We start from the raw sequence: 15,135 nt of genomic DNA on the forward strand, positions 1-15,135 counted from the left end.
TTGGGGTCTCTCCTCTATCCAACCACTGTAATGAAGCTCCAGAGAACTTACCTGCAATATTTCATGTTTAATCAAGTTAAGTTATCCTATCTTTCACACTTGGAAGTGACTTGTGGCTTAGGATGGAATGTCTTCTCTGCTTCTATAGAAAGACAAAAAGCCTGAGTTTCTAAGGAAATGAGATTTCTTTGCTTTTAAAAAAGAATTTTCAACAAGTAGACATGGTGTCGATAGTTCAACAGAAAGTCTCCTTTCCAGAGAGCTAATTGTCAGCTAAGGCACAGAACTACCCAACACTACCAACTACCAGCCTAAACACCAGTGCTGGCAGCTGCTCTTCAACTGCAGAAACAAGCTGGCAGCACAGTTGCTGCACCTTCTGGAGGCAGGTGTTGCAGCTGCAGGTTTTATTTGAGCAATAAGCTTTCAGTACATTGTAGAATTAAGACTTCCATTTAAATTTCTCTAAATGCCATAGGAACGCTCCAGTGAATCAGCCATCACTTAACTGCACACCCACACCTCAGAGGCTTCCAAAGTTGGCTGCACTTCTCCTGCAGAGGAGAGGAAAAATTGATCTGCAACCATAAACAGTTTTTTCACTTTCCTGTAGGTTGATGAGAGCCTCTTGATGGATGCTTTGCTTTTAATTCCGCAAAACAAGGTTAGCCCATAATGAGAGCTTCTGTGCTAGCTTTCAGCCCAAGGGGAATTTGAGTTGCAGTTATAAATCCCCTAGAACATTAAAGGAAAGTACAGAAATAGAAATGCTGAGGACGACAGCAGTGTAAAATTATAGCACTTTGTTCGTAGTACACTGTGAGAACGTACTGGAAAAGTTGCTTAGATTACTTGTTCTTCTCTGCACTTGGGCAAACACATTAGGAAGGCTGTGATTTCAACAACATCTAGTTTTGTCTTAACAATGGGGCAGAACATGCCTGTAGAGGAAGGGGGCAATGAAACAGATTTTGTGCAGCTAACCCCAAAACAAGCCCAAGTTCTATTGTTCTCAACAGAAAAGTCCAAATCCTATTTCTACAATAATAAAACAACTCCACACTGCAATCCCAATTAGGATTTATGTGGCATAAATAAGTTCTCCACAAAGCAATGCCACAGTCTATTCTCCATTCAGCAAGATAGTAAACAATCTGCTTTGCACTTCTTACCCTCTCACAACAAAAAGTTAATACAGTCAGCAACAGTTCTGACAGTTGTGCACTTCTGAGCTAGCAATTTCATTGAGTTCTATTTTGATTGACAAATCTTTTCCATCTGAGTTTAGTTACTAAATTAGCATTAGCACAGAAGCATTTTTGAAAAATAAACAAAACCAAAACACCTCACTTCTGATCACGTACTGACCCGACCCTAAGAGCACTCCTCACTTTGAGCTGGTTCAACAGCGTAATCACCAAGAGATAATATACTGCTGCAGCATGAGAGCTGAAAAATTGCCCAGAAAAAGGCTCCATGATTTGCTATCAATTTCAGTTTGAACTGCTGTCTCCACAAGGAAGAGTATTCCTCATCCAGAATGTCTTTTTTTTTTTTTTTTTTTTTTTTTTTTTTTTTTGCTATAAAACTGACTGCATGGAATTGCACTTACTTGGAGAAAAATAAGTTCCATGAAGGCAAAGTGTCTTTGCACAGTAATTCAAACATTAACAATCAGTAAAGTTGCAGACAGTCCAATACATATAGAAAAGTCACTACAGCAACACCAGACAGACTTGAAACAGAGCACGGATATGGAATGATACTGGACCAAAGCATGATCCCACGGCACTGCACACCAATTTGAAAGCAATTAAATAATTGCCAATATATTAAAATATCAATTAACCTCTAACAGCAACTGATCATTCTCTGATATAGCGAATATCATAGGGGAAGAGGAAAAAAATATTCCTACCATCAAAAGTAAACACTAATGAGATTTTATGACCCAAAGTTTTTTTTTCAAATAGCAAAAGCAGTATATTTTCCCCATCTCGTTTCTTGCCAGGTAGATTTAATGATTAGTGGCAATGTTACTGACTAAAGAAGCTGGACAGCATACACTGTAGAAGGAATATTTTCCATTTTCCTAATGAGACATGCAAGTATCTCTATACTCAAGAGAGCTGGAGACTGCATGAGAAACTTGTCTGAAAAACAGATGAGAAGCCCTCTGTTTAATAGCTCAGGCCTGTACCAGAGTTCATTAGTACTGTCTGAATCATGCTACAGACAGCACTTCTTTCCTTGCTGTTGTCCTCAGTAAGGGGAGACTTTCGCATGCAGTACTCTAAAAAGCTCACAGAGAGCTGCACTAAGCAGTGTTCCTTAACAGTGGTTTCATATGGCCAACTTGAATTACATTACCTGCATGCATTTCCTTAATGGCGCACAACTACTGTTTTAGCTTTAATGAGCTGAAATAACCAGTTTTTCCAAGGGCTTTCACAGCTAGAATGCAATGGTTTCTGTGACAAAACTCAAGATACAAAGTACATAAGCATGTATCCAACCTGACAAACACCAGCACTCCCAATAGTCAGAGCTTTCCACAGAACAGCCTGAAACAGACGCTGATTTCTTAAAAAATTAACATTTCATTTTTTAGACAAAAAAAAAAAAAAAAAAAGATTGTAATATTGTAATTGTAATATGTGCACTCACTGCACATCACTATCCTGGTGCTTCTGCTGATGGCTAGGTAGTAAAGTCTATTTTCTTCCTCACAAAGGAGAATGTCAGCTCTCTAAGCTCAGAGCCTTGCATGGTGTTCTATGCATTTACTGTCATTGTGTTCTAAAGCCATAGCATCTCAAGTTATTTACTTAACGTACAGAGCAAGCATTACATCCGCTAGCCCCAAGCTCTCCAATTTTACACCTAACCAGCATGCATCAACCCAAAGCCAGAAGCACTGCCAGCAATAATGCCCATTCTATTTCAGGCATCATAGAAATCTCTCTCATTTGCTTCCAAATTAACTGCAAGAAGTGTAAATAAGATCACAAGTTGCTGCATACAGCATTATAGCTAGAGTTACTTCACCCAGCAACAAAACAGCTGTCAGATAGAGAAAGCACTTGATCATAACAACTGCAGACATTGCACCTGCTGGCTCATAAGGAAGAACTTACTCTGTTGACAGTTGCCTGCAGTTTCTGTGGATCTCCAAGGTGCAAAGGTTTTTCCTTGATATTTACATAGAAAGGAAGCACAGGAATTGCACTAGAAAGAACTTCAGCAGCAGTGCACAAGTGGTAAGATCACAAAGTCTGTTAACACAGGCATAAGCCACCTTCATGACTTCAGTCACAAAATGAACTGCTTAAAGAGCTCCACTTCTGCTAGCACATATCTTGCCCAGAACACTGAAGACATGAACCCTCTTTCAGTCCCTCTGAAATTCAGGTAAAACACAGGGAAAAGAAAACCACCACAAAGTTCATAGGATTGTGCACTTACCAGAGGTGCTCCATCATAGGCAAATATTTAAGTCAGAGCTACTTATAGTATTTGTACAGTCTGTAGACCCTTTTACTTTTTCTATCAGTTACATTCACTGCCCTCCCATTTCCTATAAAAAATTTACGATTACATGCTGGGGAAAAAAAAAGAAAAGAAAAAAAAAGAAAAGACAACATACTCCACAGCAAGCAATATCTTGACTGTTCTCCCTTTTATAAGCTGCTCCTTTCCAAAGTGCTTTTCATTTCAGCTGTCATGAGCCCTGCTAGGCAGGATCACAGACACAAAGTTACGCATACGTCAAGTTTTAACAGGACAATCCATGACACCCTTCAGGAACCGTTTGAAATTACAAGCGAGAGAAACATTTACTTTGGTTTTTCTTAACTTTTGATCGGACTTCATCTTCAAAACACCTACCCCGTATTAGATCTCTAGTGTTCTCCTGCCAGCATCGGATATCAAAAGCAGTAAGAAAAACAGAACAACTCCAGGCAGTAAGATCACGTTTGTTTTCTTAAATATAGCTATAAAAGTTTCTCAGAGTTGAAACATTTTCATACTGCACACTCTCAATCCAAAATATGTAACTCAGATGTGAGCACAAGCACCACCACCTCTCCCTATACTTTACACAATCATCTGAATTCAATGGAAAGGTGAGCAGCTACTTCAACAAAATCATCTCTTTGAGCCTGCTTTCCCAAAAAATTTCAATACCCCCAGACTCTCTCAATGCTTTTCATTCCTGAGTGCATTCAACTTAGAGCAATGACAGGAGCAGCAGTGGTAGAAGTAGAAGCAGTCACTGCAGCAGCTGCTGCATCAGGCAGCCACCAGGGATGACTCCAATGTCCTAATTCATTGACCTGTTCAAAATAAGATGTAAAGACGTGGCTAGCCAGGAAGCAAGACCATTCTTCAATTCCAACAAGATCCAAGAATGTGATGGGTGAAGGCTAGGTCCTTTCCCCACTGTTATCCACTTCCCCAGTAAATGGAACAGCCCTCTTATCCTAAGAGGCTTGGTACCCAGGCTCCTAATGCAGCCTGGTGCATTTTCCTGCCATCATAATCTTCAGCCCTCAAAGAAAAGCTTTTGCTCTTGGCATATTTCAGCCAGAAAATATTTCTTATTTCAGTCTTGAGAAAAGAAGACTGAGAGGGGATCTTATTAATGTTTATAAATATCTTAAATGTGGGAGACAAAGGGATACAGCCAACCTCCTTTCAGTGATCTGTGAGGAAATGGCCATAAAGTGGCACATAGAAAGTTCTGCAACAATATGCATAAGAACTTCTTTACAGTAAAGGTGACAGAACACTGGTACAGGCTGCCCAGGAAGGTCGTGGAGTCTCTTTTCATGAACAAATTCAAGACCTGTGTGGACACATACCTGTGCAGCCTGCTGCAGGGAGCCTGCTTTGGAAGGGGCTTGGACTCAGTGATTTCTGGAGGTCCCCTTCCAAAACCTACAATTCTGTGATTCTGATATTCTTCACACATTGCATACGTACTCCAATGTATAGCACTGGTCAACCCTCAAGCAAACTGCATCTCATTCCTATCTTATAGCTTAGGAAAAGGAGGTTTCAACCAATTTTATATTTTGTGCTGCCTGGAAAGCTCCATAGATGCCATCTCTAAGCATCACCAGTGACTGAAAGAGTTGGGAATAGAAGCAAAGTGAGCACTGACATGATCCTGTCTTCTCTAGCTTCAGCACTTCAAGCTTTAAATAACTAATTTGCCACGTTGCTTTCCCTGTACCTTTTTAATAGAACACTTATTTTATTTGATTGACTTAAAAATAAAGCACAAACTTTAGTTTCCCCAGCAACCATGAGACACTAGTTACAGATCACGGAAGGATCAATCCCCTGATGCTACCACTTCTCCTCAGCTGCTTTCCACTCTTCCAAACAGACAGATCATCCTTACACAAGCCAGCATCAGCTTGTTTTACTCCGACAGCCCTGCATTCTCAGCAACCTGCTAATCAGCAACAACAAAAAAGGCTCAAAACAAATGCTGATAAGAGGCACACAACTTCAGATATACTTTCCAAGGCATAGCAGCATTTAGGTAAGAAATAGGAAAGGTAACTTCTCAAAAAGCTTGATTCTTAAACGTTGTTACCCTGCACTGATCAACAACTTAAAAAACTTCAAATTGATTTGTTTTAAAATCAGACTGAATTATCTGTGAGCAGGTCCATGAAAAAGGTTCAGATCCAATTCTCACACCACACAGAACTCTCCTCCTCTCCAATCTCTTCCCCATTTTATGAGCTAAAAAAAAAAAACTAGGCACAAACATTTATGATGCATTACAGCTGTTTATTAAAAACATAATTATTTCCACCACACACAACCCATATCTTTAGACTTTAAATTATGCATCTCACATTACATTACATCTTACTCAGGCAAAAACTACAGCAGACGGAAAGAAATACATACTGAAGTAAGTTACTTGAAAACTATGGAGCTTCTTAGACTGAAATGCTCACAGATGATAAAAGGGGGAAAAATAGGAAGTCAGAACACACATGAATTCCCTCCAACCACAACATAACTCCACTCACACACTGCCATATTTTTTGTTAGGCCATTCAAAACAACCGCAAGCTTTCCCACTCTGGTCAAGGCAAAAGAAGAATTCAGCAGAAATAATGGGCTTAGCAAGAATAATCAGCAGTTTACCCCACATGCAATAAAACAGAAGCTGAAAGGCAGCTTTTCTCTATTTTGGCCTCAAGCTGGATGTAGTACTCAGCCAACAGGCTGAGATTTCTGCTATGCAGTGCAAGCCAACAGCTTATCCAAGGCCATAAGGCTGTTTACAAATACCTTCCTCATGCATATTTTTGTTATCCCACTCTATAAGAACAAGCAATCAAACAGAAGAAAAACCAACACCTTCAGCTGTTAAGCAAAATGAAAAACTAACACTGCATAGCAGGAATAACATCTTTTCAGTAAGGGTGACAGAGCACTGGAAAAGGCTGCTGAGAGAGGTTGTGGCATCTTCTACAGAGTTATTCAAGACCCATCTGGGTGTCTACCTATACAAACTATTGAACTTGCTTCAGCAAAGGGATTGGACTCAATCTCTCGAGGTTCCTTCTTTGCAATTTTGTGACTCATATACATTTCTTTCCATATGCTTGGAAGCTGCCTCTCTTATTCCACCCATGAGCTGCACAGACACTGAGATGGCGCCCCTCATACATGTGCAGATGATACTTAACTTGAGTGACCAGAATTTGCACAGCCCAGGACTCAAAGTATTTATAAACTGGGCAACTTTCATCCCACAGTTGGCTCTGAGGCTCGCAGAGAAAGGCCTGAGTCAGGATTCCCTGTCACAACAGGTGCAGGCCATAGGTACACACAGTTTCTGCCTCCATGAGCTTACAATGTAAAGGATCGATAAAATTTTCACTGCTAAACAAACCGAGGAGACAGGGAGCACCCAGTGTGCCACGTATTTCAGAGTGTTGGATGGACGGGAGCAGCTCATAAGAACACCTACTTGCAAACAAAAGAGATCAATAGAAGGAAACACCTTGACACAACCCTAAGTCATTTCTGCGATGTAATCCTGTGCCTGACTCCTCGGGCAAGCACAACAACTGCAAAGAGAACCTTTCTAGCAAGAGCTATTGCGTTACAACTTTAATAACCCCATCCCAGCATCCACCTCCACCAGGACACCAAGTTCAAAACGAGACGATCGACCTCATCCCTACCAGGGGCTGCATGGCAAGCCAACCAGGAGGGCTGTCTTCCCGCATGCCCTCGGAAGGGCCCGAGAGAGGAGAACCGCAAGCGATGCCCCGAGCCGCAAGGAGATCGCAGAACCCCCGCGCTGCGGAGCCGGCCCGCCCGGGTCGGTGCTCGCCGAGCCCTGGCTCCTCGGGGGGCCGCTCCCCGCCTCACCTTACCTTCATGCCGCGTCTCCCCGCGCACCGCCCGCAGGGGATGGAGGGCGGGCGGCCGTCGCAGCCTGCTGCGTCCCCGTCTCCCCCAGCGCTCCGGCTCCTCCCGCCCGATGTAAACACACACGGCGGCGGCTGAGGGTGGGCCGAGGGGGGGCAGCGCCATGGCAACCTCGGCCGGAAGAGGAAGCGCGGGGGTCAGGGGCCGCCATCTTAGCGGGGTCCGGCGGCCGGGCTGCGGTGTTGCGCGGCAGGCGGAGTGCCGAGTGCTGAACTGCCTTACGGCCGCGCGAGCGGAGGGGAAGCTGCCCACCGCGGGGTGGTGCGGGGCGTTCATCGGCAATTCGCCTAGTGCTGTAGAAGGGACAGCCAGCCTTGCGCCTTGGCCGTCAGCTGCACGGCGATAACAGCGCGCAGGTTGTTGTGCTGACAGGTGTGCTGCTTTAAGACCGTCGCCGGGCACAGGCGTACAGCTGGATGCAGGGGTGGTTCTGCCAGCGATCGTTTGATGCGATCAGTGACAGCCAAACAAGGCACAAGGAGGAGGATGATTTGAACAGCTTGTGGAACTGGGACGTAGCGTTAAGCAAATGGTGATGAGTATCATTTGCTCTGATTTCACATAATTGCAGAAGACTGAGTTAACACACAACATAACCTGACAAGTGATTGAACCCAAAGGAGATCTCCTTTTTGTTTTTTTTCCCCTTTACCGAGAAACATCTCAGTTCCTTCTCCAAATAACATGCACTTGACCATTTAAGTCTTCCAAACTGTTCTCCAGTACAGAGGAACCTATTTAGTTAGAAACCAAAATGGAAAAAAAGCACTGGCTTAAAAGCCTTGGCATGCCTGCTCTCGGTGCACAGGAAAAGCAATTGTTTTTTGTTTGTTTTGGTTTTGATTTACTTCGTGCTGTCCTCGTTTCAATGTCTTTTCAGGAGTGATTGCTTTGAACAAGCTCTAATACTTTAGCCTGAATACCCATTAATGGCTGTACCAACTGTGCACCTGAAATAGGATTTTCCAGGTTTGTGTCATCCAGCTGGATTTAATCCATTTCACACAAGCCAAGCCTGCTCTGGTACATGAAGCAAAGCATGTTAATTGGCACCCACTGATCCTAAGCGTCACCTCAAAAAAACATGAGAAAAAGTTACTGTAGATATACCTACAGTTATTTTTTTTATTATTTGCAAGCAGTAGAGTTTATGTCTTTATAGTATAGAAATTACCTTCCCAGCCTTCCTGAAGGACAGAGAAGACAAGGAGGTTTACCTGTCCAGAATTTTCAGTGAAGGCTGAGGACCTGAAACACTGAGTTAATAAAGCATGTTATAAACACGTGTAATAAATATTTTTAAGATGTCAAAACCAGCGGCAAAATATTTTGACCTCCAGATTTGATCACAATACACCCCGAAGTGACTTTTAACAAGAAAATTAAAAGCAGTTTCATAAAGTTACCATTCTTTGCAGAGGGGGGAGTGTGTGAGGTAGAAAGTGATACTTGGGCATAATTTTTGCTGTGTAGACTAGAAGGCACACCTTTCAGGTATAGCACAACATGTCACATGTGCCAACTTTAGGAGATGAGATTTCAGCACTTTCTGTCTATGCTTGTGGCCAGACATGGCTCAGCAATAAACATCTGAACAATGACTGAGATTCCAGGTCTCAGCTTTACAGTGATAGTGCTTTCCCTAAGATGTATCTTAACATACAGAAATAAATAATGATCATTGTACAGCATTCAGGTAAAAAAAAAGCATTAAAAGAGCGGTTGGTTCACGTGCTAAAGGGTTCTAGTAGAAAGGAAATTATTTCCAGGCAACGTAGCTGCTGATTAGCACAACTCCTCCAGACCTCCTGTTCCAGATAAAAAAATCCTTCCTCATAATGATAAAATAAATTGGCCATTAGACTTACTAATCCCAAGAACACCTGGCAAGCAAATCCACAACTTTGCAGAAATGAAAGCAGTAACCTTTGTTCATGCTTTACCTCACTGAAAGACTCACGTACTGAAATAGCTACCCTAAACTTGTTTGTCTTTGTATCTCTCTCCTCACAGCAGCATTTAAGTCTCTTCCCTTGACCCTTACCGCATCCCTAGAAAGTTGGGAGGCACTTGCTGCATCAGGTAGCTGGACTCCAGCAAAGTACGCATAAAATTCCTTCTGAGAATTTAAGTTCAGAGTTATGAAGGTGTAAAAGGTGACTAAATCAAGGCAAGTTGCATACCTGCAGCAGTCAGTTACCTGAACAATACTGTACATCAGAATCTGTATGAAGCATCCAATGCACAAAACATTAATGACAGAGCAGAAAGCATCAGTCAGTCCAGAATGTAGGAGACTGGTAACACCCTAACTCTGAAATTTACATCTTTTAAATACTTGCCCCCGTTTGTTTGAAAACATCAACATATCCTAGTGGTGTAACAAGAAAAACCTAAACAATCTTGTGATTCAGCTGTGTCACTGAAAACTATGATCTGTTAGAAGGAGTGTTCAGAGACCCATAGGTCTCTACCTGCCCATTCCTAAGAGAAGCCTCTGCTGCACAATGTGGGATGCCAAATGCTCACATACTTTTAGAGCAATTCCTCTGTGAACATCTCAGCATTTCCCATTGAATTTCAGCACTAGTTGCAATGTGAAAGAGCAAGAAAGCAAAAGAAAGGTTCTGTGTTGTATGAAATAAAGATAAGCCACGCTTCCCTCTGGAAGGGAGAGAAGCCTTCTAAGAAAGGTAAGGTATTTAAAAAAAAAAAAAAAAAAAAAAAAGTGATAGAATCAAGCATAACCAAATGGGCAGCACATTTTTGAATGCTTTTTTAGGGGATAGTAACAATAGGAAGTGCTTAGAAATAATTTCATTCACAAAGTTTGTTCTTTTTTTTCTTACTAATTATTACCTATTTTGTTCAGAATTTGTAAGTTTTGCCTTTTTAAGTCATTACACTCCTCATGTTTAAAGCAGACTTAAAAATGGATGCTTAGAACAGTACTACTGCACAAATAAATGCAAAAAGCAACATCTGGAATTTAAGAATAAAGAAATGTTTCCCTCCCTGTGACTTTTAGCAACTCTGCTAGAGAGTAGATCTGCTTAATAAAATGCCTCAATTAGAAATAATTTTGTGCACTACTGTACTCATGACTGAAGACTGATGCTCTATCATTACAAGGAAAATGGAGAACATACAGCCCTGAAGATATCCCTGATGTAGCTGCACCTCTTAACTCTTACAAAGAACATAAAAAGTTGACAAGGGTAAGCCAGGTTTAACTTGCTGTTTTCACTATGTGAACTGAAAGGAGAAATAAAGAGCAGGGGCAGAGAGCTATCAATTAAAAACAGTAACATATTTTCCAATGTACAGATAACGAGTTTCAAGAACACATTGCTTTTAACCTCAATGGTATTTTCTTCACAGGTATTGGACAGCTGGAGAGATCTGTCATTTTCACTTTCGGGGCTCACTGTTGCTCTAAACTTTTTGCTTGCAGTCACATCTCACATGCACATGCATGCAGAGACAGCTTAGTAACTCCACTGTGAAGAAAGTTTAGAAGGTACTGGCAATACAGTGTAGTAGAAAACACCTGAGGTAAACATTCAGAACCTGTGGGTCCTGTTTCATGGTCTTTCATCTTGGGTTCAGGTCTGTGCAAGCATCCCTTCCCTATTGATAGGAGAGCAAAACAAAGCCATTGGCAGATTTGTCACTTAACTATTTCTTTTAAATTGTTACTATTAATGACTGGAATAGTAGATTTTCTGAAGAGTTAAATGTGGTGGAAAACTACTTGTTGTTGACCTTGGCTCCCACGGTGTTTTTAATTCCCCTTTTCCCCCCTTCATTCTGTGTTGTTACATTACTAAGAGTCTTGGGCAAGTTAAATAGGAATGTACTGCTCTTACAGAAGAGCCCTAAGCAAGACTATAAAGGTGTTATTTATACAATACTGAAAAATGGCAGTAATAAAAAGAAAACCCTATTAGCCTTCTTTCCAAGCTGAAATTGTCTAGCTATCAAGTAGATATATGACAGGAACTCAGGACACACTGCTGCTTTGGATTACAAATGGCACTTTTGCTTTAATCTGTTATGTTTTTTCTCTTACTTGGAAAGTTCTTATGTAAAAATCAATCTTAGCTGTCTTTAGTAAAGATCCTTCTGGATAAAGGGATAGTGCTAATTACCTTCTAAACCTGTACTTATCAGTCTGCTCATTTAACAGCATGCAAATGTTTGGGTTTTTTTTTTGCATGCTTCTGCAAAATCCTGAACCCCACACAGCAGGCTGCCTTACTCTGACATGTTTGGTTTTTTGTTTCCTGATACATTTGTGGTGGTGTTGTTTTTTAATAAGTATTAAATGAGGGTAGGTGTTTAATGTCTGTGGCAGTGCCTTTCACAAACTGTTACTTGACAAGTAAATAAATATACTGAAGAGACACTGAACTATGACCATCCTGTGGTTGTCCTCAGAACACCAAGGGAGATTTTCCAGTTACACTACAGCACGTAGAATTTTACACTGCTTATATCGTGTGGACAAGGCATTTCTGGCAGATGATGGCACTTTCTAGAGAGATTTTTACAAAATGAGTTTTAAGAGAAAGGGCATGCTATTGGCAACTAAGGATTCTCAGAGCCCATTTCCCTCCTCTCATACACTGTATATCCACAAAAACAGAATATATGTTTGGTAGAAAATGCTACACCTGGAAGGATTAAAAAAAAAAAAAAATAAGGCAAAAATAGTCATTATTGAAACACAGCTATAGTGCTAGCATCTCACACTCATTGTCTAGTGTTGTAGAAGCATTCAGAGAATAAGATCCTTTCATTTCTGGAGTCATGTAAAATCTCTTTTAGTTTTTTCGCTTCAGTTTAAGGTGTATACACATAGAAAATCGCAGATATCCTGTGTTTAATTTTCAAAGTGTTCAAGAATTGTGTTTTGTCTGAAGTTCACATATTTTCACTTCTTTAATCAGAGATTGCCTTCTGTGAGAGTGAAGAAACTATTTCAGTCCAATTTTAAAATGTAATAGAAGTAATCAGTTCAATCATATAATGATGCAAAACTAAACGTATGGTAAGAAAACCTAAAGATTTGAAAGCACTTCATGCCAAATAAATTGTGAAAGCATGCACTCTTAAATGGTTTCAAAATCAAAACTCAGATGAGATGATTGAAAAAAATCTACAGACTCAATGCCTTTAAAGAAACTGGAAGCTGCATTTCACGAAAAACCACGTATTTGGCACTGAAAGCAATTTTTCATAATTTGAATGAGAAAAAAGAAAGGAAAATAAGTGGGCTTGAACTTTTGAGTTTACTTAAACAAAGCTGTTGCATTCCACATGCCCTTAGTTATACAGCATGAAAGCAATATTTTTTTGTATGCTTCAGAGTCTTGTAATAGAAAACTCTTCCTGCCAAAATGCCAGGATACATAACTGGATTCACATATGGGCTTCCCAGATTTCAGAAGCATTCAGATACATTTCTACTCTGAACCTGTGCCAAGCACTCTGAACGGTGCAAGTAGCAAAGCTCCGCTGCTAGATTCTGCTGACATTTGGAATCACTGGTAATTTGTTCTCAGGATGCCAGAACAAGGCTACAGATAATATTTAATCCATATCATAAATAATAGAATCCACATGGCTATCTCCGTATCTTCAGAGTATTTTGGAACCTCTGATTTTAAAGAATTCTTTTCTTTCAGCATACACTAGCAATGCAATTGTTTTACAGGAACATGACATACCCATGCATAATGCTTGCAAAGCTATAGTTTTTCTTTAACCTGTGCTTCTGGCCAAAATCCTGTAATGAACTTATCCCACATGTTGCAATTTCCCTTCATTACACTAAACTTTCTTCTCATAATTAATAACAGGGGCAAGTCAGCTAGCAGCCTCCAAGCTCAAAACACAGAAAGAACAATATCAGAGGAGCTGAACTGAGATAGCAAGACTTATTTCAGCATAAGCTGTTTCTTACAGTGTTAAGCCTTAATTAAATATTGGCTTGGTTAATATTTTGCTGAGATTCCAAGCTACTTTTGGAGTACATGGTATTTTCCCTTCCTACATTCTCACCATGAAATGCTTTCTTCTTTCTCTCATCTTTCCACTCCTGCACTCATTGTTATAATTTGTCCCTCACTTTCAGGGGAGAACAGGTAAGCAGTTTGTTCCTTGAGACAGAGGAGAAAAAAAGGTAAAAGTAATTTCTTTCCCAGTTGTTAGAGCAGAGTCTCTTCAGCCCAGCCAGTGGTAGGTTAAAGTTAAGTAAGATATGAAATATCCAGTCTTTCCAATCTCTTATACCACCCTGCACTTCTATCAGGAGCTCCTGGAGATCTCCAAAAGACCACCCTCTCCCAGCTTAATTCCCACACTCCATCCAGCATAACTTGAACAGGAGTTACTGCCCAACCTACCTACCTTCCCAACACACACACCTTTTCAGCAGTTGGGAAGGGCAACACACTGACATTGATGAGGCTTTCCCCAGAGTCCTTTCACGGCTTAGAGTTCCACCCCTTTAATGATGAGTCTCATGCCCTCCTCTGATTCTCATTTTTGTCAACAGATGCCTGTGCACAACTAAACAGTCCTAGATATTTGTCAGTAATTAACTAGTATCTCTACTTAAATTTCCTGTTAAGTAGTGGGAATCAGAGGGAAATAACACTACATGGCACTTCAGCAGGTGGACTTGGGATGTAGCTTTACGTGCTATTGGTAGAGATTTGCTGTCTCTGTAACCAGCTCTGTGGCTTCCTCTGCATTAAGGATCTGCACCCTGGGATTCCAATGACTGTGTCTTTATTTTCAGCCCAGTTCTGAAAGGATGAAATAGGGTGCCCTACCTGCAGGGGTATCTACTGCTACAACCAAGTGTGCATCCTGATTAAGTGCAGCCACATGGCTTCAGGCAAATTGTGTTGCAGAAGTAGCTGATGTCATAACATACCTGCTATCAAAAGAAGATACAGTGTCCTGGGATATGTTTAGTGTTAGCGGTGCTCTCAGTGGATTCTTCTCTCAAGATATTAGTACAAATGCTTAGACTTGGTGGGGCTATCCCACAGTAAAACATTTTGACCTGTATGCTTCTCGAATGGCACAACAGGAAAGAGCTACAGAAGTATTTATCCTAATGAGAGGTACATGCCAGCACACCAACTCTTTGATCAATACCTTATTAATGTAGTTTTAGAGATGAGATGTTTGATAGCTGTGGTTTGATTTCCTGATGGGAACCAAGGGACCTCTCTGAAGCTCTACAGACCTACCTAGAGCTGTGAACCACTATTTCAAGTCTGTCTGCCCAGCTTTAGACACATCCCACAGTGCCTAACTTACCACTTTACCCACAGTGCCTAACTTACCACTTTACCCACAGTGCCTAACTTACCACTTCTCCCATGGCCTTCTTTCCAGCCTGACAGTCAATCTACACAATATCTACTGCTCTAGATCAGACCAATATTAATGTTCCAACATACCCTGGAATAGCAACTGACAGTGTTGTTGAACTGCCTCCTGAAGCTGGCAAAGACTAACTGCCTGGCAATCTACAGCAAGAGGAGGAATGTCAATGTCACTGTGTTGATACAATAACTGACAGAGATACTTCACTTCTCACACAAGCACACTTTGTGTAGCTTTAAATACTATCTACATTCA

The 15,135-nt window shown here is 41.0% G+C and overlaps 1 protein-coding gene across 1 annotated transcript in view; it reads right to left on the minus strand.

Moving 5' to 3' along the window:
- LOC122178486 (transmembrane protein 263-like) overlaps positions 1-7,546 on the minus strand; it is a 188,901-nt gene extending 181,355 nt beyond the window's left edge. Inside the window, exon 1 of the mRNA XM_042868629.1 lies at positions 7,419-7,546. Within this exon, the coding sequence (XP_042724563.1) occupies positions 7,419-7,424 (6 nt within the window). The 5' untranslated portion in view covers positions 7,425-7,546. The remainder of the gene's footprint in view (positions 1-7,418) is intronic.
- Positions 7,547-15,135: the final 7,589 nt, after the last annotated feature.

This window comes from Lagopus leucura, unplaced genomic scaffold (genome assembly GCF_019238085.1).
Source record: "Lagopus leucura isolate 7727_CA_CO unplaced genomic scaffold, USGS_WTPT01 Super-Scaffold_1, whole genome shotgun sequence".
Taxonomy (NCBI): domain Eukaryota; kingdom Metazoa; phylum Chordata; class Aves; order Galliformes; family Phasianidae; genus Lagopus; species Lagopus leucura.